This window comes from Nerophis ophidion, linkage group LG23 (genome assembly GCF_033978795.1).
Source record: "Nerophis ophidion isolate RoL-2023_Sa linkage group LG23, RoL_Noph_v1.0, whole genome shotgun sequence".
NCBI classification, from domain to species: Eukaryota; Metazoa; Chordata; class Actinopteri; order Syngnathiformes; family Syngnathidae; genus Nerophis; species Nerophis ophidion.
This window is the reverse complement of record NC_084633.1, coordinates 8,473,249-8,500,394: the sequence shown is the minus strand read 5'-3', so window position 1 is coordinate 8,500,394 and position 27,146 is coordinate 8,473,249. Positions and strand designations below refer to the sequence as shown.

The 27,146-nt window shown below is 36.2% G+C and overlaps 1 protein-coding gene across 1 annotated transcript; it reads right to left on the bottom strand.

Moving 5' to 3' along the window:
* Positions 1 to 262: 262 nt before the first annotated feature.
* LOC133541081 (pyrroline-5-carboxylate reductase 1, mitochondrial-like) lies at positions 263 to 25,832 on the bottom strand. Its single transcript, XM_061884169.1, has 8 exons — positions 25,737 to 25,832; positions 15,871 to 15,942; positions 15,707 to 15,777; positions 15,449 to 15,628; positions 11,061 to 11,282; positions 8,688 to 8,780; positions 4,517 to 4,680; positions 263 to 674 (listed from the first exon to the last, which is right to left on the bottom strand). Exons 2-8 carry the CDS (start codon positions 15,935 to 15,937, stop codon positions 506 to 508), a joined length of 966 nt encoding a protein of 321 aa, XP_061740153.1. The 5' UTR covers positions 15,938 to 15,942; positions 25,737 to 25,832; the 3' UTR covers positions 263 to 505.
* Between the last annotated feature and the right edge of the window lie 1,314 nt (positions 25,833 to 27,146).

Sequence of the window (27,146 nt, the reverse complement as noted above, 5' to 3'; positions counted from 1 at the left end):
ATTTAGGGCAAAAAATGTGTATAATATGCTTAAAAAAATATATGCCATGTGACTAAGCCGTAGTATTTGTGTGGCGAGGGACGACTAGATTAATTTTCAAAACATGCAAGGAAGTTAAATATATCAGGTGAAATAGCCTGCATGTCACCCTTGTGATAAAGTGGTTAAACTTTGCAATATATCATCACATTTTGCAACACGTGCTCAATTTGTTGACCTATTTTAATAATTGAGATAAACAGCGGCAGTAAAGGACACAATATTGAGACCACACAGTGTAAAGTTTATATAGAATTGTATACTGTACATACAGTATTTGCATAAAAGACAGCACAGTGGTGCCTGCTTCCGACTCATAAGTTCAAATCTCAACCGGAACACCTGAGTGTGGAGTTTGCATCGTTTTTTAATTGCACATTGTCCAGATGTGTAAATATGAGTGTAGTTGGTTGTTTCTATGTGCCCTGTGGTTGACTGGCGACCAGTCCAAGGTCTACCCAAAATGTCAATTCTTCTTAATTTTGGGGTTGTTATAGTTGAAGACGCTGATCCCACGTGATCGGACTCCAACCGCCTCCATGGTCACTCCTGGCTGCTGCATCACTTTGTCCAGAGTTGTCTTCTTGATGGCGGCTGGAGAGATCTTTTCTTGGTCTGCAAGTGACTGAAGCTCCCTTGGAAACAAAAGTGCATAATAGGGATGGGCGATATGGTCTAAAGCAGGGGTCACCAACGCGGTGCCCGCGGGCACCAGGTAGCCCATAAGGACCAGATGAGTCGCCCGCTGGCCGGTTCTAAAAATAGTTCAAATAGCAGAACTTACCAGTGATCTGCCTCTATTTTTTAAATTGTATTTATTTACTAGCAAGCTGGTCTCACTTTGTTTGACATTTTTAATTCTAAGAGAGACAAAACTCAAATAGAATTTGAAAATCCAAGAAAATATTTTAAAGACTTGGTCTAAACTTGTTTGAATATATATATATATATATTTGTTTTACTTTGCTTCTTATAACTTTCAGAAAGACATTTTTAGAGAAAAAATAAAACTTTAAAAATGATTTTAAGATTTTTAAAAACATTTACCTTTTTACCTTTTAAATTCCTTCCTCTGCTTTCCTGACAATTTAAATCAATGTTCAAGTAAATTATTTATTTTTATTGTAAAGAATAATACATACATTTTAATTTAATTCTTCATTTTAGCTTCTGTTTTTTTTACGAAGAATATTTGTGAAATATTTCTCCAAACTTGTTATGATTAAAATAAAAAAATAAAAAATGATTCTGGCTAATCTAGAAAATCTTTAGAATCAAATTTAAATCTTATTTTAAAGTCTTTTGAATTAAAAAAAAAAAAAATGTTGTTCTGGAAAATGTAAAAGAAATAGTGATTTGTCTTTGTTAGAAAAATAGCTTAGTCCAATTTGTTATATATTCTAACAATATGCAGATTGGATTTTAACCTATTTAAAAAATGTCATCAAAATTGTAAAATTAATCTTAATCAGGAAAAAATTACTAATGATGTTCCATAAATTATTTTTTTAATTTTTTCAAAAAGATTCGAATTAGGTAATTTTTCTCTTCTTTTTTTCGGTTGAATTTTGAATTTCAAAGAGTCGAAATTGAAGATAAACTGTTTCAAAATTAAATGTTCATTTTTTTCCTGTTTTCTCCTCTTTTAAACCGTTCAATTAAGTGTTTTTTTTAAATCATTTATTCTCTACAAAAAACCTTCCGTAGAAGGAAAAAAAATGTACGACGGAATGACGGACAGAAATACCCATTATATATATATATATATATATATGTATATATATATATATATATATACACATAGATTTATTCATCAAAGGACAATTGAGCAAATTGGCTATTTCTGACAATTTATTTAAGTGTGTATCAAACTGGTAGCACTTCGCATTAATCAGTACCCAAGAAGTAGCTCTTGGCTTCAAAAAGGTTGGTGACCCCTGGTCTAAAGTCTATATTACGATTTATATTGCAGCCTCCTACGATAACCACTAATACAAATACAACCAGTTCAACACAGATTACAAGTGCTTCGAATTTAGTAGCTGATGTTTGCTGTAACAAAGGGGTTCTTAACCTTTTTGACCTCGAGGTCCAACTTTTCCACTGGAGAGGGGCCCTGGGCCCTTTTGAATATTAATGAATTAACAATCTTACTCTTGACTTTAATTGTATTCAAAAATTATATAAATGATAAATGGGTTGTACTTGTATAGCGCTTTTCTACCTTCAAGGTACTCAAAGCGCTTTGACACTACTTCCACATTTACCCATTCACACACACATTCACACACTGATGGAGGGAGCTGCCATGCAAGGCGCCAACCAGCACCCATCAGGAGCAAGGGTGAAGTGTCTTGCTCAGGACACAACGGACGTGACGAGGTTGGTTCTAGGTGGGAATTGAACCAGTGACCCTCGGGTTGCGCACGGCCACTCTCCCACTGCGCCACGCCGTCCCTAACCTAATATCCCTAATATCTAACCTACTCACAGTTAAACAGGCTTAACCGTGTCGAATTATATGAAATCATGTGTTACTCACAAAGATTATTATCAAGGCTTAGGCCAGGCTGATTGCAAAAATAAATATTAATTAAATGTACTTCAAAAGAAGGGGGTCATAAATACTGATTTACACAGTGCTAAACTTGATAAATTCTACCTAATCAAATATAAATAATATTAAGATATGTTTACTTAATAAACTGTCAATGGAATTAAAGTGCAAATGAAAATACAGCTTCACCACTTTAGTCATAATTTTTGCACTTAAGACACTTTTCTATGACTTTCGCCCCAGACTTTTTGTGTTTGATATTGTCATTACTGTCACAAGTGGTGGAACAGTGTAACCATATGGACCACTAGGAGGCACTTGCAGTTTAAGAAACACTGCTGGTGCATATTGCATCATTCCAGATGATTTATAACATTGTTCAAGGTACACTTCTGTTAATAATAAACATGTATTCTTCCGTACATTAGTTTTGGGTGATACTACACATTTGCGTATCAATCTAATATCAAGTATTTACAGGGGCAATATCGGGCCAATCAATGATAATACTGATACTTCAAATGTTTAAGATCATACAATGATTACATTTTTGATCACAATTACAACCAGACAAAATCACAATATGGCGGTGTAACAGTATCAGTTAAATATTTAAACTATGATCTAGTATTGACTCTGATTTAAATCATTTGTGTTTTGCCCTTAAAGTTCTCCAATGTTCAGGGATGTATTTCCTGACTTTGTAAACAATAACAAAAACAACAAAATATTTTTTGATGGTAAAAAAATAACAATCCAACCAATGTGGTATCGAACTGATACTATACGACTTGGTATTGTTACTGTCAATGGGCCCCAATCAGCAACCGCTCTTAAGAACACATTTTGTTCTTAGACCCACTTACAAAGTTTTTTAAGGAGATTGTTGTATTCACCAATGTTTTCTTAGCTTGGATTTGTTCGTTGGTAAGAACAAAATCTACAAGTACTCTTATTAAAAGACCAACAGGCCTCTCACACCCTGTTGCAACTGAACTCACACAATGGTAATGCTTTTGCTGCTACTGCAAGATGCCGCAGCTCGTGCCCTGGGAAGGGAGCGGATATTTCACAACCATGTAGACCTATTTGCCCGAAGTGACCAATATTTTTTTGAACGCTTTAGTCTACCTCAGCAGTCCCCCCCTTTTTTAAACTTACGTTTTGACATTATGTATTTCCTCGCGGGATAATACGAATTTCTCTTCTGTAATCTGTTTGTGTTTTCTCCTTGTGTTTGATGTACGGCTTTTTTGCCGGAATTGTGCCCTTACATCGGGAATTAAGGGTGTTCACCTATGCAAATTACAGAATTAAGGGTGTTTACATATGCATACTGGGGAAATAAGGGCGTGTTTACATGCAAATTATGATAGACACGCATGCGCTAACCATTTGGCATTCATCACCTTAAGAACAGCAGGTGGAACTATTTGGCCGTTTAAGAACAGGTCATGACTCTTAGGAAATCACTTAGGAAGAATAGAAGAGGAAAAGATAGTAACTTGTTGCTGAATGGGGCACAATGTTTGTATCAATCCGACCACACTTGTTTACGTTTTAGCTTGTTTAGCTATCCTCGTCCTCCAGGGATGATACTTGTAAGAGACAGTTTATTTGCCGCCATAGAGGCGAGGATTGTGGACTTAGAAGTACACTCTGGAGAAAAATTTGCCACTCACGAGAATGCTAAAGAAAATGAAGGACGCTTTTGCTCGCTTGTGGCTGTCAAATATACGGGACACAGCCAGAATGTGCCATCAGCGTGTATTATCACAATGTACCGATAATATTAAAAGTTCTATCGTCGGCCAAATTTCTATCATTTATATCGTGTATCGTCCGCAACCCCTCGTGCATCACAAACAAGATAGGACTTTCTACGTCACAAATGCACCACGTTTTCTTCATTCCAGTTACCTCGTCCTAACGCAGGAGGCCTCCACGGCGTTGATGAGGAGGCTGCGAAAGCCGCCGCTTTCCATCACGTGTAGGGCGTGAATGGTGGCGCCCCCTGGCGAGCACACGTTGTCCTTGAGCTGCCCGGGGTGCTGCTCGGAGTCCAAGAGCATTCGGGCTGCCCCCTTGGAGGACACAAACCACAAAAGAAGATCCACAGATCGTATCAGTGGAGCACTAATTATGTCGGGCGACTATTCTCTGAGTGTCCAGGATTTGAAGAGTGCTTGAATTTGACCTTAATGCAAACCCACATTCTGCCATATTAATAAGGTGTGTCTATAAGGAAACTGTATTCAAGGTCTAGTCACTGAACTGAGTCGCTTCGGTAATAAGCAACGTGACAAGCGATTAACATAATATTATGCGAGATAATGTACCCACATGATTTGGTCTGACGGGCTCAATTAAACGCTGTGCTGGGGGCGGAACATGAAGAATAAATTCAGTTTGGTCTGTGAGGAAAATATGTTCCTGTGCCAATCATGCTCAAATGGTAAAGTGTTATTTTTTTGGGCCAATCCAAGAGTGGAGGTTGAGCAAAGTGTGACACATAGTGGTGCAGGTCGGTATAACTGTTGTGTGCCTGCCAACTCTTAAAGTTTACGTGCACATTAGTATATTGTTGAGGGATGTCAGGTTCCATCCGTCCTTCCATTTTCTACTACTTAATCGCAATCACACACTACAGCCAATTTTAGTGTTGCCAATCAATCTAATTATGTTAATTAATCATCAATCTTTATTGCAGATACAAAACATTAAAAACAAAACACTAAAACATTAAAAAAACAAAACAATAAAAAGAAACATAAAGCCCAAATGTCAGTTTCTAACATACAAACATGTGTGCCAATGGTTCCACAGTCCAGATGAGTATCTAACAGAACTGTAGCCAGGGTTCGTTAACACAGTGATTATGTCATTTTCAGACTCAGATGCCCTACACATAAACTTATACATAAGGTTGCGTAGCAACGCTGATCACAGGCCCTAGCTCTACAAGAAGGGACAGAGCCGCCTCTACTTCCTCAGGAGGCTAGGATCCTTCAACGTCTGTACAAAGATGTTGAAGATGTTCTACGAGTCGGTGGTGCCGGGCGCCTTCTTGTACGCCGTGGCTTGCTGGGGCAGCGGACTAAGAGTGGGGGACACAAACAGACTGGACAAGTTGGTAGAGAAGGCCAGTAACGTGGTGGGAGTGGAGCTGGACTCTCTGGCGGTGGTGTCAGAGAGGAGAAGTCTAGCAAAACTCCAAGCCATTATGGACAACACCTCCCACCCACTACACTCGGACCTTGCAGAGAGAATGAGCACGTTCAGTGGAAGGCTCAGACTCCCAAAATGTAACACGGAACGACACAGGATGTCCTTCATACCAACAGCCATCAGACTGTAAAATGTATATGTTCTTTCTTGACTGCACTTAAATGTAGAATATATTTATACTATCCATATATTATATATATAATATATGTTATATATTATTTATTATTTTTATTGTCTATTGTGAGCGAGCTGTGGTGCTGAATTTCCCCCAGGGATCAATAAAGTACTTTCTATTCTATACCATTCTATTGTATTCTATTATTATTATTAGAGACTTAGACTTAGAGTCCCTTTATTGTCATTTAAATCACGAACTTTACAGTACAGATAAGAACGAAATCTTGTTGCATTAGCTCATGGTAGTGCAGGCTAAAAGAGCGGGCAGTATAGCTCGGTTGGTAGAGTGGCCGTGCCAGCAACTTGAGAGTTGCAGGTTCGATTCCCGCTTCCGCCATCCTAGTCACTGCCGTTGTGTCCTTAGGCAAAACACTTGACCCACCTGCTCCCAGTGCCCCCACACTGGTTTAATTGTAACATAGATATTGGGTTTCACTATGTAAAGCGCTTTGAGTCACTAGAGAAAAGCGCTATATAAATATAATTCACTTCACTTCAATAAGTTGCAGAGTGTTTGCATTTATAAAAGAAGGTGCATATATATGCGGAGTTCCACATGGTTCGGTTTTTGGCCCCGCACTCTTCCGCATCTACATGCTGCCGCTGGGTGACATTAAAAATACATACGGTGTTAGCTTTCACTGTTATGCTGATGACACCCAACTCTACATGCCCCTAAAGCTGACCAACACGCCGGATTGTAGTCAGCTGGAGGCGTGTCTTAATGAAATTAAACAATGGATGTCCGCTAACTTTTTGCAACTCAACGCCGAAAAAACGGAAATGCTGATTATCGGTCCTGCTAGACACCGACCTCTATTTAATAATACAACTCTAACATTTGACAACCAAACAATTACCCAAAGTGACTCAGTAAATAATCTGGTTATTATTTTCGACCTAACTCTCTCGTTTGAGTCACACATTAAAAGTGATATTAAAACAGCCTTCTTTCATCTCCGTAATATCGCTAAAATTTGTTCCATCTTGTCCACTAGCGATGCTGAAATCATTATCCATGCATTTGTTACGTCTCGTCTCGATTACTGTAACGTATTATTTTCGGACTCCCCATGTCTAGCATTAAAAGATTACAGTTGGTACAACATGTGGCTGCTAAACTTTTGACAATAACAAGAAAGTTTGATCATATTACACCAATACTGGCTCACCTGCACTGGCTTCCTGTGCACTTAAGATGTGACTTTAAGGTTTTACTACTTACGTATAAAATACTACACGGTCTAGCTCCATCCTATCTTGCCGATTGTATTGTACCATATGTCCCGGCAAGAAATCTGCGTTCAAAGAACTCCGGCTTATTAGTGATTCCCAGAGCCCAAAAAAAGCCTGCGGGCTTTAGAGCGTTTTCTATTCAGGCTCCAGTACTCTGGAATTCCCTCCCGGTAACAGTTAGAGATGCTACCTCAGTAGAAGCATTTAAGTCCCATCTTAAAACTCATTTGAATACTCTAACCTTTAAATAGACCCCTTTTTAGACTAGTTGATCTTGACCTTTTCGGATCAGCCCTACTCTCCTGCGTGGAGAGGTTATCAGGTGACCACGGATCCGCCATCACAGAGGAGAATCTAGCTGTTCCAAGCCGGGACCCTGGATGGACTACTCCTCTGTGCAAATGTTGGTGACGTCTCTGCGCTGCTGACTTATCTTCTTTGAAGATGATCCCCTGCTGTCTCCACTATGGACTGGACTCTCACATTATTAACTGTATCCACTTGGCATCTATTGCACCAGTAAGCCGGGACGGGGGTCCCCACATCTGCGGTCCCTTCCAAGGTTTCTCATTGTGCCATTGGGTTGAGTTTTCGATGTTTTTGATGTGGGATCTGAGCCAAGGATGTCGTTGTGGCTTGTGCAGCCCTTTGATACATTTGTGATTAAGGGCTATTTAAACAAACATGAATTTACTCTGATTGATTAAAATCAATATAGTGATATATTACATGTACAATGATTATATTTAACTTTAACATAGTGATATATTTTATGTACATTTATGTGTATATTATATTTAAAATCGATATAGTGATATATTTCATGTACAATGATGATGAAATGAAATTAAAACTTGTGCATGTTGTTTTATTAAATAAGGTTTAACACGTTCGATGCAAAACATGAAACAATGTTAAACATTGATGTGATTGACAGTTAGGAAAGTCGAAGGAAGCTAACATTTCCTTCGATCCATCAAAAATGTTCTACAAAGTTTACATCTTAGTCTTGACTTGTATATATATATATATATATATATATATATATATATATATATTCATTGTATACATCAGCACAAGTGGAGGAAAATAAACAATCTTATTCAATACCTATTGCTGTAAAAAGTGTTCGTACTGTGTTACTTCAGCATTTGATATGGACCTGATGTTTTATTTTTAGTTAATGGCAGTTCAAGTATGTTAAAAACAATAAATTACTTCCACAAGCCACTTTTTTTTGATCTGCCACGATAATGTACACCAAAATAACTTTAAGTTGACAGCTTTTCTCAGCCATTTATATGTGGTATTGAAAAAAAAAAAATTAATACAGATAATTAACTAAGTGCTCATTTCTCTAATGGCTTGACAACACTTATATTCTTACACGTACACAATTTGGGAAGATGTGGTTCACACATAATTAGTGTACAATCTATGTTGTACATACCAGCATGGCTTGGGCTCCGAGGCGTATAGCGAGTCTCCTGGGCAGGCCCATTTTCACTCCCCCATCAGCAAGGGCTTCTACAGCAGTGAACGCCTGTAAGACCACAATCAGGGTTATAGAGAGGAAAAGTTTAACATGGGCTAAATGGGCTTGATGTTTAGATTTTTTCATTTATCTTTTTACAGCTGAAACTGTGTGAAATCGGATTCATTAAAATGATACGCATAATGTGAACAAGGGGTGTCGCAACTTTTTACACTTTAAATATATATATAAATATACATATATATTTGGGCTGCGAATCTTTGGGTGTCCCACGACTCGATTCAATATCGATTCTTGGGGTCACGATTTGATAATATATCGATTTTTTCGATTCGATTCGATTCTCGATTCAAAAACGATATTTTTCCGATTCAAAACGATTCTGTATTCATTCAATACATAGGATTTCAGCAGGATCTACCCCAGTCTGCTGACATGCAAGCAAAGTAGTAGATTAAAAAAAAAAAAAGCTTTTGTAATTGTAAAGGACAATGTTTTATCAACTGATTGCAATAATGTAAATTAGTTTTAACTATTAAATGAAACAAAAATATGACTTAATTTATCTTTGTAAAAATATTGGACATAGTGTGTTGTCAAGCTTTTGAGATGTGATGCAAGTGTAAGCCACTTTGACACTATTGTTCTTTTTTTACATTTTTATGAATGTCTAATGATAATGTCAATGAGGGATTTTTAATCACTGCTATGCTGAAATTATAACTAATATTGATACTGTTGTTGATAATATTAATTTTTGTTTCACTACTTTTGGTTTGTTCTGTGTCGTGTTTGTGTCTCCTCTCAATTGCTCTGTTTTATGTAGTTCTGAGTGTTGCTGGATCAGGTTTGGTTTTGGAAGTGAATTGCATTGTTATGGTATTGCTGTGTATTGGTTTGTTGGATTGATTAAAAAAAAATAATAATACATTTTTTAAAAATGAGAATCGATTCTGAATCGCACAACGTATTCGAATTGATTTTTTCCCACACCGCTAATATATATATCCCGCGACCCCAAAGGGAATAAGCGGTCGAAGATGGATGGATGTATGTATGGATATATATATATATATATATACATACCGTTATTGAAGGAGAGCTGCAATGTATATCGTGATTTTAGTTTATAATGCCCATGGACCGTCATCCATTCACACACACACGCACACACACACACACACACACACACGCACACACGCACACACGCACACACGCACACATTTGTATTTGTTACCTTCTTGAGACCTCCGAAAAGTGCCGACCTCTTTCGGACCACTCTCTCCAGATATATAAAGTGTAATATATACTGTAGATAAGTATATATATATTTATCTTTTTCTTGTTTGTAATTATTTTTTAATCTTCGTTTAGTTATTACAGTATGTCTCTATATACATTTTTTTTATGAATTTTGGCCAATGGGGCCGCATTTTAATTTCTTACACACACTGGTTATTTCATATGTTTGCCAGAGGGGAAACACTTTACATTTTTACACACACTTGTTATTTCATATGTTGGCCAGAGGGGGAGCACTTTTAAAACCGACAAACAGTCAATTTGAAAAATCCCTCCTTTTTGGTTCACTCTAGTTTTGATGGATTTCACCACCTGGGGTGCAAATGAGATCTAAATTTTTTGTAATTTATAATGTGCTTAAGGCTGATGACAAACGAGGCACACACCACAGATGGCCCCTGTGCCTCACTTTGGACAACCCAGCTGTAGAACCTGACTGTTAATGGACTCTATAGTCTTAGTACCGTAGTGTATTTGTTCATCCTATGGTCACATATGGGACGCGGTTTGTCTAATGTCAGCACCGGAAGTCGTAAAAATCAGCTGTTCACCTGGCGGGTTTTTTCGGGGATGAATAGGGAAGTCCTTCTTTAGCTGCCTACACCTGTCAATGTTTACTTTTGTATGATCATTTAATCAACAAAAAATCCTGACTTTGGAGCAATGTTCACAGACTGTTTTATTTGGCTTTCTATTTTGATGCAATGGTTTTCCGTATTGGGACGGTGAGTCCGGTCCTAACTTGTTCACCGGTCCGCATATGGAAGGTACTTTTCCTTGTTGATGTCTCAAGAAGGGTAGAAATTCAAGAACACACACGCACACACACACACACACACACACACACACACACACACACACACACACACATTAAAATACATTTTTGTAAACATATGTCCATTCACACATGCATATTCACAATGTCTTTCCATTCACACATTACCATAGGGCGAGGGATAAAAGAGGCTTTGGCTTTAGGCACCTGCTAGTTCAAATCAATACTTCAGCATGAGTGAAGTGACTCACATAAGCTGGCCCACTGCCACTCAGGCCCGTTACAGCATCAATCAGGTCCTCCTCCACTTCAGTACAGTATCCCACACTGGCCATCAGCTGCTCGAGGAGCTTTCCGTCCTCCACCTCTGCATGAGTGCCTGTTGCATACACAGTGGCCCCTTCACGCACAACCACCGGAGTGTTGGTCATGCAACGCATCACCTTTGGATTACTGCGATACTGCAGTAGCTTCTGCAAATAAATAGTACACACTTTAAGATGTCAAGCAGGAGTTAGTTATGAATAAAGGATTAGTAAAGTCTTGCATTGTGTGAGTATAAACACTTTAAGATGCCAGTAAGGAGTTAATTATGAATAAAGGAAGAGTTATATCTTGTATTATGTGAGAATAAACACTTTAAGATGTCAATAAGAAGTTAGTTATGAATAAAGTAAGAGTTATATCTTGCATTGAGTGAGTATAAACACTTTAAGATGTCAATGAGTTAGTTATGAATAAAGGAAGAATTATATCTTGTATTGCGTCAGAATAAAGACTCTAAGATGTCAATAAGGCGTTAGTTATGAATAAAGTTAGAGTTATATCTTGCATTGAGTGAGTATAAACACTTTAATATGTCAATAAGGAGTTAGTTACAAATAAAGGAAGAGTTCTATCCTGCTCTGAGTATAAACACTTCAAGATGTCAGTAAGGAGTTAGTTATGAATAAAGGAAGCGTTATATCGTGTATTGCGTGAGAATACACACTTTAAAATGTCAATAAGGAGTTAGTTATGAATAACGTTAGTCATATCTTGCATTGAGTGATTATAAACACTTTACGATGTCACTAAGGAGTTAGTTATTAACAATGGAAGAGTTATATCTTGTATTGTGTGACAATACACACTTTAAGATGTCAAAAAAGAAGTTAGTTATGAATAAAGTAAAAAGTTATACCTTGCATTAAGTGAGTATAAACACTTTAAGATGCCAGTAAGGAGTTAGTTATGAATAAAGAAAGAATTATTATATATTGTATTGCGTGAGAATACACTTTAAGATGTCAATAAGGAGTTAGTTATGAATAAAGTAAGACTTATATCTTGCATTGAGTGAGTACGAACACTTTAAGATGTCAATAAGGAGTTAGTTACGAATAAAGGAATCGTTATATCTTGTATTGCGTTAGAATGACCACTTCAAGATGTCACTAAGGAGTTAGTTATTAACAATGGAAGAGTTATATATTGCATTGTGTGAGTATAAACACTTTAAGATGTCAGTAAGGAGTTAGTTATGATTAAAGGAAAAGTTAAATCTTGTATTGCGTGAGAATAAACACATTGGGATGTCAGTAAGGAGTTAGTTATTAACAATGGAAGTTATATATTGCATTGTGTGAGTATAAACACTTTAAGATGTCAATAAGGAGTTAGTTATGAATAAAGCAAGTGTTATATCTTGCATTGAGTGAGTACAAACACTTTAAGAAGTCAATAAGGAGTTAGTTACAAATAAAAGAAGAGTTATATCTTGCTTTGAGTGAGTATAAACACTTTAAGATGTCAATGAGGTAGTTATAAATAAAGGAAGAGTTATATCTTGTATTGCGTGAGAATAAACACTTTAAGATGTCAATAAGGAGTTAGTTATGAATAATGTTAGTTATATCTGGCATTGAGCGAGTATAAACACTTTAGGATTTCACTAAGGAGTTAGTTATTAATAATGGAAGAGATATATCTTGTATTGCGTGACAATACACACTTTAACATATCAAAAAAGGAGTTAGTTATGAATAAAGTACAAAGTTATATCTTGCATTGAGTGAGTAAAAACACTTTAAGATGCCAGTAAGGAGTTAGTTATGAATTAATAAAAAGGTTTATCTTGCATTGAGTGAGCACAAACACTTTAAGATTTCAATAAGGAGTTAGTTACAAATAAAGGAAGAGATATATCTTGCTTTGAGTGAGTATAAACACTTTAAGATGTCAATGAGTTAGTTATGAATAAAGGAAACGTTATATCTTGTATTGCGTTAGAATAAACACTTTAAGATGTCCCTAAGGATTTAGTTATGAATAAAGTAAGAGTTATATCTTGCATTGAGTGAGTATAAACACTTTAAGATGTCAATGAGTTAGTTATGAATAAAGGAAGAATTATATCTTGTATTGCGTCAGAATAAAGACTCTAAGATGTCAATAAGGCGTTAGTTATGAATAAAGTTAGAGTTATATCTTGCATTGAGTGAGTATAAACACTTTAATATGTCAATAAGGAGTTAGTTACAAATAAAGGAAGAGTTCTATCTTGCTCTGAGTATAAACACTTCAAGATGTCAGTAAGGAGTTAGTTATGAATAAAGGAAGCGTTATATCGTGTATTGCGTGAGAATACACACTTTAAAATGTCAATAAGGAGTTAGTTATGAATAACGTTAGTCATATCTTGCATTGAGTGATTATAAACACTTTACGATGTCACTAAGGAGTTAGTTATTAACAATGGAAGAGTTATATCTTGTATTGTGTGACAATACACACTTTAAGATGTCAAAAAAGAAGTTAGTTATGAATAAAGTAAAAAGTTATACCTTGCATTAAGTGAGTATAAACACTTTAAGATGCCAGTAAGGAGTTAGTTATGAATAAAGAAAGAATTATTATATATTGTATTGCGTGAGAATACACTTTAAGATGTCAATAAGGAGTTAGTTATGAATAAAGTAAGACTTATATCTTGCATTGAGTGAGTACGAACACTTTAAGATGTCAATAAGGAGTTAGTTACGAATAAAGGAATCGTTATATCTTGTATTGCGTTAGAATGACCACTTCAAGATGTCACTAAGGAGTTAGTTATTAACAATGGAAGAGTTATATATTGCATTGTGTGAGTATAAACACTTTAAGATGTCAGTAAGGAGTTAGTTATGATTAAAGGAAAAGTTAAATCTTGTATTGCGTGAGAATAAACACATTGGGATGTCAGTAAGGAGTTAGTTATTAACAATGGAAGTTATATATTGCATTGTGTGAGTATAAACACTTTAAGATGTCAATAAGGAGTTAGTTATGAATAAAGCAAGTGTTATATCTTGCATTGAGTGAGTACAAACACTTTAAGAAGTCAATAAGGAGTTAGTTACAAATAAAAGAAGAGTTATATCTTGCTTTGAGTGAGTATAAACACTTTAAGATGTCAATGAGGTAGTTATAAATAAAGGAAGAGTTATATCTTGTATTGCGTGAGAATAAACACTTTAAGATGTCAATAAGGAGTTAGTTATGAATAATGTTAGTTATATCTGGCATTGAGCGAGTATAAACACTTTAGGATTTCACTAAGGAGTTAGTTATTAATAATGGAAGAGTTATATCTTGTATTGCGTGACAATACACACTTTAACATATCAAAAAAGGAGTTAGTTATGAATAAAGTACAAAGTTATATCTTGCATTGAGTGAGTAAAAACACTTTAAGATGCCAGTAAGGAGTTAGTTATGAATTAATAAAAAGGTTTATCTTGCATTGAGTGAGCACAAACACTTTAAGATTTCAATAAGGAGTTAGTTACAAATAAAGGAAGAGATATATCTTGCTTTGAGTGAGTATAAACACTTTAAGATGTCAATGAGTTAGTTATGAATAAAGGAAACGTTATATCTTGTATTGCGTTAGAATAAACACTTTAAGATGTCCCTAAGGATTTAGTTATTAACAATGGAAGAGTTATATATTGCATTGTGTGAGTATAAACACTTTAAAATGTCAGTAAGAAGTTAGTTATGAATAAAGGAAGAGTTATATCTTGCTTTGAGTGAGTATAAACACTTTAAGATGTCAATGAGCTAGTTATGAATAAAGGAAACGTAATATCTTGTATTGCGTGAGAATACACACTTTAAGATGGCACTAAAGAGTTAGTTATGAATAAAGCAAGTGTTATATCTTGCATTGAGTGAGTACAAACACTTTAACATGTCGATAAGGAGTTAGTTATGAATAAAGGAAGAGTTATATCTTGCTTTGAGTGAGTATAAACACTTTAAAATGTCAACGAGTTAGTTATGAATAAAGGAAGAGTTATATCTTGTATTGCATTAGAATAAATACTTTAAGATGTCACTAAGGAGTTGGTTATTTGCAATGGAAGAGTTATATATTGCATTGTGTGAGTATAAACACTTTAAGATGTCAGTAAGGAGTTAGGTATGAATAAAGTAAGAGTTATGTCTTGCATGGTGTGAGTACAGACACTTTAAGATGTCAACAAGGAGTTAGTTATGAATACAGGAAGAGTTATATGTTGTATTAAGTGAGAATAAACACTTTAAAATGTCCAGGAGTAAGTTATGAATAAAGGAAGAGTTATATAAACAGATTTAAACCTGAATACTGACTTGCCTTCTCTATGGAGCTGATGGTGACGCCCGCAGCACAGGACACGATAAGGTGACGATCTTCGATGTTTGGTCCAATCTCGTCCAGAACAAACGGAATAATATGAGGCTTCACCGCCAGGAAGAGGACGTCGCTCTTGTTCACGGTTTCTTTGTTGCTCGTAGTGAAATGCACACCTAATTTCTGCGAACATTCACATTACATTATTTACTTAGGGACAGCACACAATAGCTTATCTTCATGAGACTCGAACATACTCACCCGGAGTCCCTGGACCGTTGGGAGATCTGTTTCTGGGGAACTGGCCGTGATTTTGTGACTGGCAATTACACCTAATTAAATAGCCAAACATGCACATGTTTTTTTTGTTTTATTAGTGCCTGACTGCAATCAGATGAAATGTGAGCGTCCGATGTAAAACATACCTGCAGCTGTGAAACCTCGGACCAGAGCATGGGCCACCTGGCCTGCTCCTATGAAGCCCACACTCATTCTACCTGCCAATGGACGCCATTTTTAATAAGGACGTTGAGACATATATCATATAGCAGTGGTACCCAACCACCGGTCCGTGACGCATTTGCTACCAGGCCGCACAAAAACATTAATTAATTTATAAACAACCACATATATGCTCAGTTTAAACTTTCATGCAGAGAAGGAAATCACAACAAAGGCAATTGATCAAAACTGTATTTATTAAAAAAAAAGTTATTAAGCAGTGGCACAAACGTTCATGTCATTTCCAAAACAGAAAGTGTAAGATTGTCAGAGACATTTTAAGTGTCAAATATAAATGAGCTGCACTGTAAAAACTGAAATCTAAGTAAGATGAAATATCTCAAATAAGGGTGATATTTGCTTATTTTCTGTCTGATAAGATATTTCTTCTCACTAAGCAGATTTTATGTTAGTGTTTTACTTGTTTTGGTTCTAAATGATCTCAGTAAGATATTACAGCTTGTTGCTGAGATTTGATGATCTATATTGAGTAAAATATGCTTGAAACTAGAATATCAACTCTTGCAAAGCTGTGTCATCAACACTCACAAGTATAAATCCACTTTTTTTAAAGTAATAATTTCTTACCTCAAGCATGAAAAAAAAAATCGTGATGCCAAGCGCATATCGTTATGTCGAGACAATGGCACTGGCATTTACTTCATTTAAGAATATTTTTCAACATATTGAGCAAAAAAGTCTCTTTTTTTTTCCTACCTAGTAAAGTACACTTGTTATTAGTGAGAATATACTTATTTTAAGGTATTTTTGGGTTCATTGAGGTTAGCTAATTTTGCTTGTTTTGGAAAGTCTTGACAAGCTGAATTTTCTTGTTCTATTGGCAGATAATTTTGCTTAGTTCAAGTAAAATACCCCTCATTTTTGTATTTTTTTTCTTGTTTTTGAACACTGACTTATTGCAGTGTGCATAATAGGAAATCAAATAGTATTCGTCCTTCGCTATGTGGTAGGTTACTACGGACGTTATGAAACTCTCTTCATTCTCTAGCAGGTGACTTTTCAAATGATGCTACATATTAGCAGTGATGCTACTTTTTATAGCAACGCTTTTGGCCCACACTTGACAAATTACGGTTGTGTGTTCGACATATTTCCACTTAAAGCCAAACCATGGACAAACGATGGACCCCTGCTGTTTTTCTTGGGAATTAATTATTCCTTCATTCGCACATTCTTTCTCTCGTATTACAGCTAGCATCACAGCTAACGCTACCCATGCTGCTACCTCTCTGCTCTGCAAGGGCGTATACGTATGTGACGTATGAGGTGACAGTATGTGACGTGTGTAAGTTTGTGCGCTTGCTGTCTGTGAAAAGGAGAGACAGGAAAGAGCGAGAAGAGCCTGTAGTGTAATGGCCGCAGCTAAAAGCAACTGCGTGAGAACGTATACTCGAATATTACGATAAAGTCATTTTCTATATCGCACAGAGACAAACCCGCGATATATTGTGTATATCGATATATCCCCCAGCCCTATTGTGAACAAAATGAGACGTTAAGCACACAGTTACGTGAAAGTATGGCTGAGCTACAAGAGGAGGTAATCTTGTCTTTTTGCCATTTGTCTCCGAGCAATCGTCCATTAAAAGGGTATGTACCCATTAAATTGGCCCTTTTTTTTTAAAAATTCGTGAATAGCGTCACCCATACTTGCCAACCCTCACAATTTTCCCGGGAGACTCGCGAATTTCAGTGCCCCTCCCGAAAATCTCCTGTGGCAACCGTTCGCCAGAATTTCTCCTGATTTCCACCCAGACAACAATAGTGGGGGCGTGCCTTAAAGGCACTGCCTTTAGCGTCCTCTCTCACCTGAAACCTTCACTCCTTAACAGCCGCATGCTGTCCAGGCGTCCGCTTTACCTCCATATACACTGTGTGCCGGCCCAGTCACATAATAATGTAGCATTGGATGGATATAACAATGGTCTTTAGGTGAAGATTTCAAGAAACGCTGACACGTTGTTATGATCTTTTAAATGGTTTAATGATAACATTAATTTCAAGCGCACACGCACACACACACACGAGTGAATGCAAATCATACTTGGTCAACAGTCATACAGGTCACACTGAGGGTGGACGTATGAACAATTTTAACACTGTTACAAATAAGCGCCACACTGTGAACCCACGCCAAACAAGAATGACAATCCCATTTCGGGAGATCATCCACAACGTAACACAACATAAACACAACAGAACAAATACCCAGACCCCCTTGCAGCACTAACTCTTACAGGAAGCTACAATTACATCTATGGCTTTTGGAGCTCAGTGCACAACTGCACGCACAACAAGAAGGAGACAAAGCAGAAGAACGAAGAAGAGACATGGCGACGACGAGTAAGAAAAATAAATACGCCTGCAAGTTCCAAAATGATTGAAAAAAAGAATTTCCTTTCCGATGGAATTATGTCATGAGGTACAAGCCTGGAGAGAGAGAGTGGAGGACAAAGTGTGTGCTTGAAGCACACACATTAGGTTAAGTTTCAGTTTCAATTCTTAAGTTTAAGTTTCAGTTTCAATGCATTAGAGAGATTGTTTCGACCTCTTGACAGCACGACACTCTGCCCTTAGCGCTGGTATTTCTGTTGTTTGTACTCACTCTTATTTTGTAAAACTAACTGTTAAACTTCAGTTCCAGTCATCTCTCATCATTTTAGCCAGGCTTAGAACAAGGGCATCAATTTCATTTTCATCGTGGGCTACATCGCAGTCACAGAAATCCTCAAGGGGACGATTCTCATCATAATTCAGGTCCTCCAGAATTTTGCAAAGTTGCGCTCATCCCAATTCACAGAAATTCAACCAACCCCTGCTAATTATGCGGTGCCTCACAACTTTGTCAAATCCCTGCAATTTCCCCACACATTTTCTGCAGTTGAATTCGTCCTAGCAGCGCGATTGTCCAACCAATGAAATGTTTCTCTGCACAACTTGAGGTTTCACAACTGAGTCACCAAAATTAGAATTCTTAAATATTGGCTGCAATATGAAGCATTTAACCCCCCCTCCGTTATGGCTGGTTATGGAAGGCAAACTCAACAAAACCAGTATATCTTAGGGCTCTGGTTCACTCTCCCATCCACTTTTCTACTTCCGCCTTCACGAAAAATCCAACTGTAAAAACCTCATACAGAATACAAATATAATTCACAATTTGGGTTTAAGCGCTATTTTGGTTTACAGACTATTTCTGGTCTTGTACCCATCACTACTAACCATGCTTTCTTTCCCTCTCTTGTCGATAATGCCTTTTTTTACAGACAATTTCTAGTCTATATACATATACACACACACACACACACATATATATATATATACACATATATATATACACACACAAAACATATACATATATATATATATATAAATATAGTACATATATATAGTACATGTATACATATATATACACACACACATTTTTTAATACAGTACATATTTACACACACACACACACACGCACACACGCACACACACACACACACACACACACACACACACACACACACACACGCACACACACACACACACACACACACACACACACACATATATATATACACACACACACACACACAAACACACATACATATATATATACACACACATATGTATATATATCAATCAATCAATCAATGTTTACTTATATAGCCCTAAATCACTAGTGTCTCAAAGGGCTAAACAAACCACAACACAAAATATATATATATATGTGTATATATATATATATATATATATATATATATATATATATATATATATATATATACATATATATATATACACACACACATATATTTATATATAAATACACACACACACACACACACACACACACACACGCATACACACACACACACACACATAAAACATGTAAATATATATATATATATACATATACATGTACACATATATATATACACACACATATTTATACATATATCTACACTCACACATATATATATACACGTATATACACACTCATATATACACATTAATATATACATTTCAGTTCATCTTCAGCATTGGAGCATTCACACGCAATACCTTCAGGAATTACCTCATCTAGTTTTAGATGTCTAATAAAAAAAAGGAAAAAAAAATACAACAAAAAGAAACAACAATACAACATTTCCACATTTTTTAACCTATTCAAACCATTCCACCTTCAACACATTGCATTATTCTGGAAATTCAAACTTCCCATTTTCCAAGTTCAAAAATAGTCCAGGACTTTCCAGAATTCCAGTTTTCCAAAACGTGTACTCCTTCCAAAATTGTCGACAGGTTACAACTTTCAAGGCCCAAGACTGTAGCTGTTAGTAGAACATTAACAGTCTATTTTACTGTCTGACACTTTGTGGATAGCATATCAAAATCATCTGTCTATGTCTGAACCAATATGGAATGTCAGCTTTTTGCATAACTTTCATCAGATTATTTGCTTTAACAATTATGTTAACTGGGAGACTGACACAGGCATTTTACTTTTACACACACCATCCTGACCTACGGTTTCAACATTTGGTACTTCTTAAAACCGTCACTTAAAAGGGTTGGCTGAACATCTACCAAGGTACGATGCAACATTGCGCCAATGTTAACTACCCAAACGTAACTTAAAAAGATTGGTTGAACAGCTATAAGGACTATGTAGCTCAATCTGCGGCGGGCAGCCCTTCGCTGCTTTTGCCCGGTCCCCTTGTTTTTTCTCTATACTTATTAAATATATTATTTCAGTTTCAAATAGCATCACTGACGGCGACGTTTGATTATTATTTGAAAAAATAAAAAATCCTGTGGTATAAGAGTCATTGGCATCTTTGGCAGTCTGCTCTTTGTAGTTTTACATTTAATCAGGTGGTATCTTCTGTCAAGGCATTCACACTCCTGAAGGAATAAATAAAGAACTATCTAATCTAAATTTATTGATGTCTTGGACAATTTCTCAATCGGTGGAGAATTGTTGAAGTAATAATATGTTGAAATGACAAATGGTAATACGGAATTTCGGAAAAACCCAGAATTTTTCCAGTTCTGATTAAGAGGAAAGCTTCGACGGTGGAACAGATAACACGCGTTGAAAAATGTGGAAGGAGTAGTCGCCAGAAAAAATGGTAGAAATGGGGCTTCGGAAAAGCAGGAATTCTGGAAAATCCTGAACTTTTTTTTGAAATAGGAAAAGGGGAAGTTTGAATTTCCAGAATGGTGCAATGTGTCTAAGGTGGAATGGTTTGAATAGGTTAAAACATGTGGAAATGTTGTACTGTTTTATTTTTTTTTTAGTTATTTTCCTTTTTTTTTATTACACATTTAAAACTAGATGAGGCAATTTCTAAAGGAATTGCGTGTAAATGCTCCAATGTTGACGACAACCTGAAATCCTCGGTTATTTTTAGCATTGTTGAAGTCGAGCACACATTTCCTGAACAGGCTGAATATTTTGAAGTTGGAACAATTAGAATCAGATGGTATATGTGGAACTTTGAAAGACGTCCCATCAATTTCAGCCGGAATCTCCCAAAAATGTAGTCCATGAGTACTGTGCCATCCAGCAACAATAGCAATAACCTGCTAGTCCTTATAGTTGTTCAACCAACCCTTTTAAGGTACGGTTTGGTAGTTAACATGGACTACGATTGAAACCGTGATTCAGGATGGTGTGTGGAAAAGTTAAATGCCTGTGTCAATCTTCCAGATGCCATCCAACAAGAATAAACAAAGCTCTGTAGAAAGGTAAAACTTCATATTGAGTTTGTCATTTGACTTGTGTTTTAGATTACTTGATTATTCAAAATGTCTTTGACAATTAAGAAGACTGATTATATTCAGTGCAGATAGAAGCCTTGAAATTTCCAGATTTGTGTGATAATTAGTGATAGGATGATGAGGTGTCGTACAACCTTTTGACATATTGCAAAACTGTATTGCTACTGTGTAACTAAATACTGACATCTGCTGGACATTAAAAATCCCTACAGGCAACCTATGGACCGACTCAACTGACACTGATTTTATGACCTAGTAGATACAATAATATAAACCAAGTCATTGTATTTCATTTAGGATTATTTCATATCTTCATTTAAATTAAAAAAAATGTGAGTGTGAATGTTGTCTGTCTATCTATGTTGGCCCTGCGATGAGGTGGCGACTTGTCCAGGGTGTACCCTGCCTTCCGCCCGATTGTAGCTGAGATAGGCGCCAGCGCCCCCCGCGACCCCGAAAGGGAATAAGCGGTAGAAAATGGATGGGATGGATGGATATATATATTTTTTACACATGCGCTCTGAATACGCACTATTGTTTGATTGATTGAAACTTTTATTAGTAGATTGCACAGTTCAGTACACATTCTGTACAATTGACCACTAAATGGTAACACCCGATTAAGTTTTTCAACTTTAGTCGGGGTCGGGTTCCACGTTAACCAATTCATGGTAAAAGCGTAATGAGTGATCCATCGAGCTGGATTTGAACAAGTGCCCTAAGGAACTCAGCATAAGCTGAGCTCATACAGAATTTGGGTTTAAGCGCTATTTTGGTTTACAGACTATTTCTAGTCTTGTACCCATCACTACTAACCATGCTTTCTTTCCCTCTCTTGTCAATAATGCCTTTTTTACAGACAATTTCTAGTCTATATACATATATGCACACACACATATATATATATATATATATATATATATATATACACAAAACATATACATATATATATATAAATATAAAAATAGTACATATATACATATATATATAGTACATGTATACATATATATACACACACATTTATATATACAGTACATATTTACATACACACACACACATATATATATACACACACACACACACATACATATATATACACACACATATATATATATTAGGGCTGGGCGACAATTAAAATTTAAAATCAAAGTTAATCGCACTATTTCTCCGATTAATCGCGATTAACTGCATTGTATACGCAAAGCCCAATAATGAATTCAAAAGTAGTGTGTAGTGCACCTTTATTGGAATATTCTCCCACATGAACAAAAGCGCCAAAACATTTGTTGTGCAAACACAATTTAAATCAGTCCTTGTTAAACAGTAGCAGTTAAAGAGCATATTTTATGAAAATCAACTCAAAAAATGTAAATACAAACATTTGAGCTTATTGCCACTGCCAGGGTATTTAAGTTATCCTGTTTGTTATGGAAAGTAAATATAATCTACATACAAATCTCTGAGCCACAATCATAACATCTGAACAGGCAATTTCTGAGGTAACAGCAGAAACATTTTTTTTATCAGTGATCTTATGTTTAAAAAACCTATATTATAGGTAGGGGGCTGTTTTAGGGAATTTTTGATCAAATTATCTGTAGTAGCAATATTAATAATGTTGTGTTTATTCTGCGTAGTGCACTTAAAATAATTATGACCATATTTAGGAATTGATATGATGGGAATTTTCCGATTGTTTGCTTGGTGCTTTGATAAATTGAACGCATCATATACATGGTACTATATTGTGATGTTATGAGCCAGGGAAATAAAGAACTACCCTACCCAGCATGCAACAGGAGTGACGAGCATGCGCGGTAGCCCGGTAAAGGTTGTGTGTCGCCATGACGGCATCTTGTATGTTGTGATATGCACGCTCTGAAAGCAAACGTTAAGAACTCAGCCAACACTCCTCGTCTGCATTATTCATAAATAGACAGACAACACATATACTCCGCTGCTTCACAGGCCGCTGGATGTAGCCGGCGAAGTATTCCCATGCTAGCTAGCCGGTCTAGCAAGCACGCGTCATTCAGTCCAAAACCGCCCGATTTATCCACATTCAGAATTGTCTGGCGGTCATAAGTGATCCCGGAGTGACCACGCTGTAAGCCAGCCATGAAATTTGCAGGATTGTCCGGTATTTTTTGCCAAATGTTCCATCTTTACCAAGAGCTCCTCGACGCCGAAGCCCGTCCGGGCGACGCCATCTTGTTAAGAAAAGGTGTTAACAAGATAAAAGCATGTAAACAACATACGCAAATGCGCGTTAAAATAATTGTCGGCGTTAATAGATTAATGAATTAACTCGTAATTAACGCATTAATTTGCCCACCACTAATATATATATATACATACATACATACATATATATATATATATATATATATATATATATATATATATATATATATATATATATATACATATGTATATGTACATATATATATACACACACACATATTTATATATAAATACACACACACACACACACATATATCTACACCCACACATATATATACGTATATACGTATATATACACACACACACATATATACACATTAATATATACACACACACAGATATAGATATATATATGTATATATATATATATATATATATATACATATATATATATATACATATATATATACATATATATGTATATATATATATATATATATATATATACATATAAAATGAGTGCAGCATAAAGCGAATAAATTGTTGATAAAAAATATAAATGTCATAATATAAATTGGCCCCCAGCCAAATTATTTTAACCCAATGTGGCCCCATAGTCAAAAAGTTTGGGGAACCCTGGTCTATCGCATATTCATGAAAATAAACATGGACGCGAACTGAAAAATATCGCTTGTATCAATTCAGAAGCGGTACTCCACTTAGTATCGACATTAATCCTACTTGGGTCGATACCACCACCCTTTGTCCGTTGGCCGATTCCTCTAGTATTAATCGTAAGAGAAACGTGCGGAACTATGATAATACAAGTTGAAGTATGAGCAATAGTAATATGGGCTGATTGCATTTACCATGAATAGATTAACGTGGACCCCGACTTAAACAAGTTGAAAAACTTATTCAGGTGTTACCATTTAGTAGTCAATTGTATGGAATATGTACTGTACTGTGCAATCTACTAAGAAAAGTTTCAATCAATCAATCAATCAATCAATCAATCAATCAATCAAACGCTTTGCAGCAGGCCCATAATTAATGTTCCTGTGCGGCCCAGTAGCAAATGCATCACGGATCAGTGGTTGGGGACCACTGCTCTATTTGACAACTACCTGAAATAATAGCCAAAAGATGCTCCATTTTAGGAATGTGCCACACCTAGTGGTTAGAGTGTCCGCCCTGAGTTCGGTAGGTTGTGAGTTTAAACCAAAGACTATAAAAATGGGACCCATTACCTCCCTGGTTGGCACTCAGCATGAAGATTTGGAATTGGGGGTTAAATCACCATAAATCATTTGGGGCGTGGCCACCGCTGCTGCTCATTGCTCCCCTCACCACCCAGAGGGTGATCAAGGGCGATGGGTCAAAAGCAGAGGATAATTTCGCCACATATATTGTGTGTGTGACAATCATTGGGTTTAACTCTAACTTTAAAATGTTAGTCACTGTAAAACCATTTTTATAACTCAAATCCAGTTGAGTAACACTCAGCTCCAAAAGAATGCAAACCTCCTTCAAAAGAGTACAAGGGTATCAAATATTTATATTTAGAGTTCAAGAACACTTAAGAATGCATTTATTTTCTTGTTAGGAAAAGCCAAATGACAACTTTATTGCCTTAGCTATCATTTGCATTTGACAAAAAAAAAAGAAAAAAAAAAGTTAAAGTTGTAAACAAACTCTTGCACTAGATCGTTGCTTCATAGAGCTAACACAGTTTCCGAAACAATAGCCATTACAACATTTAACATTTAAGAAAAAAACAATTTATTGGACTATATAAGAGAGGCAGACTTACCAATATTAAGACAAAACCCTGAAGTACACACAGGCAGGCAAACACAGTAGAATATATGTTGTGCAGTTGTACTGTACCTGAGGGCGGAACATTTAACGGACAGGTGTAAGAGCCAATGGAATCGCATGGTTCATCAACGTGACAAAAACTACCCAATCACGTGCACTTTGATAATTAGAGGGCGGGCTCTTTAACAGGCAAACCAGTTGCATCAGATTTTATGCCGCGGGCTTGAGATAAGGAACTCAAGATGGGCGGCAAGACGACTCTATGCTAACATCTACTGGCGAAATGGACGAAAGACAACTGTAATGTTGTCCTTCAAGACAAAGCAGTAAGTAAATTGAAAACAATTCTTCAATAATTCATTAAGGTGTGTCTGAATGGGCTAAAAAAATTGGTTATCTTGACCGAGTTTTGCTAGCTGCACCCAAATATGTTGTAGGCTTTTTGTTGGGTTTAAATTTCCCATAACAGAAATAATCCCTAAACAATAACACATTAATTATTCCCTTTTAAGCATTTGAATATCTACTGACATGAGTCAAATACTCTATGCCTAACTTAGTTTGGTTTAGAGTAGACTAAAGGGGGCCGAGTCGTTTGATTGGGCTCTCCAAATGTAATACATAATCATACTGAACACAACAGGGGTGTCAAACGTACGGCCCGAGTATACTTAATATTTTTGGCCCCTGTAACATTACACAGTTTGAACAGTAACACTGTGTTTGCATATCGTAAAATAAAACACTGTACTTTCATCAAGTGATTCTTTGGCATACCATTAGATAGAGCCGCTGCTCCAATAGTAGTACACATACCACAGTTTGAGAATCACTGCAGTACATTATTTTTTATATATCAGGTGATTATAGTCACCTGATATATAAAGATAATGTGTATTATTACAAGATACATACATATCATATATAATTACATCACATATACTCAATATAGTACACCCACTTTAATTTAATCAAATTTGTGATAATACATTTTAATAACATGTTATTAAAATGTTAAAAAAAAAAACACTTAAACAATTTATTCAGTAAATGTTGATTAATTTTGGACGGCGTGGCGCAGTGGTAGAGTGGCCGTGCGCAACCCAAGGGTCTCTGGTTCAATCCCCACCTAATACCAACCTCATCACGTCCGTTGTGTCCTGAGCAATACCCTTCACCCTTGCTCCTGATGGGTGTTGGTTAGCGCCTTGCATGGCAGCTCCCTCCATCAGTGTGTGAATGTGTGTGTGAATGGGTTAATGTGGAAGTAGTGTCAAAGCGCTTTGAGTACCTTGAAGGTAGAAAAGCGCTATACAAGTACAACCCATTTATCATTTATTTATGTTTCCTCCACCTTGTTGTACCTATCTTTAAAAAATATATATATTTTTATTACTTCATT

Coding starts and splice junctions, on each gene's coding strand:
- LOC133541081 (XM_061884169.1), bottom strand. CDS start 15,937: ATGAGTGTGGGCTTCATAGGAGCAGGCCAGGTGGCCCATGCTCTGGTC. Junction 15,778..15,870: donor CCGAGGTTTCACAGCTGCAG/GTATGTTTTACA, acceptor CTATTTAATTAG/GTGTAATTGCCAGTCACAAA. Junction 4,681..8,687: donor TCGGAGCCCAAGCCATGCTG/GTATGTACAACA, acceptor GTGTCCTCCAAG/GGGGCAGCCCGAATGCTCTT.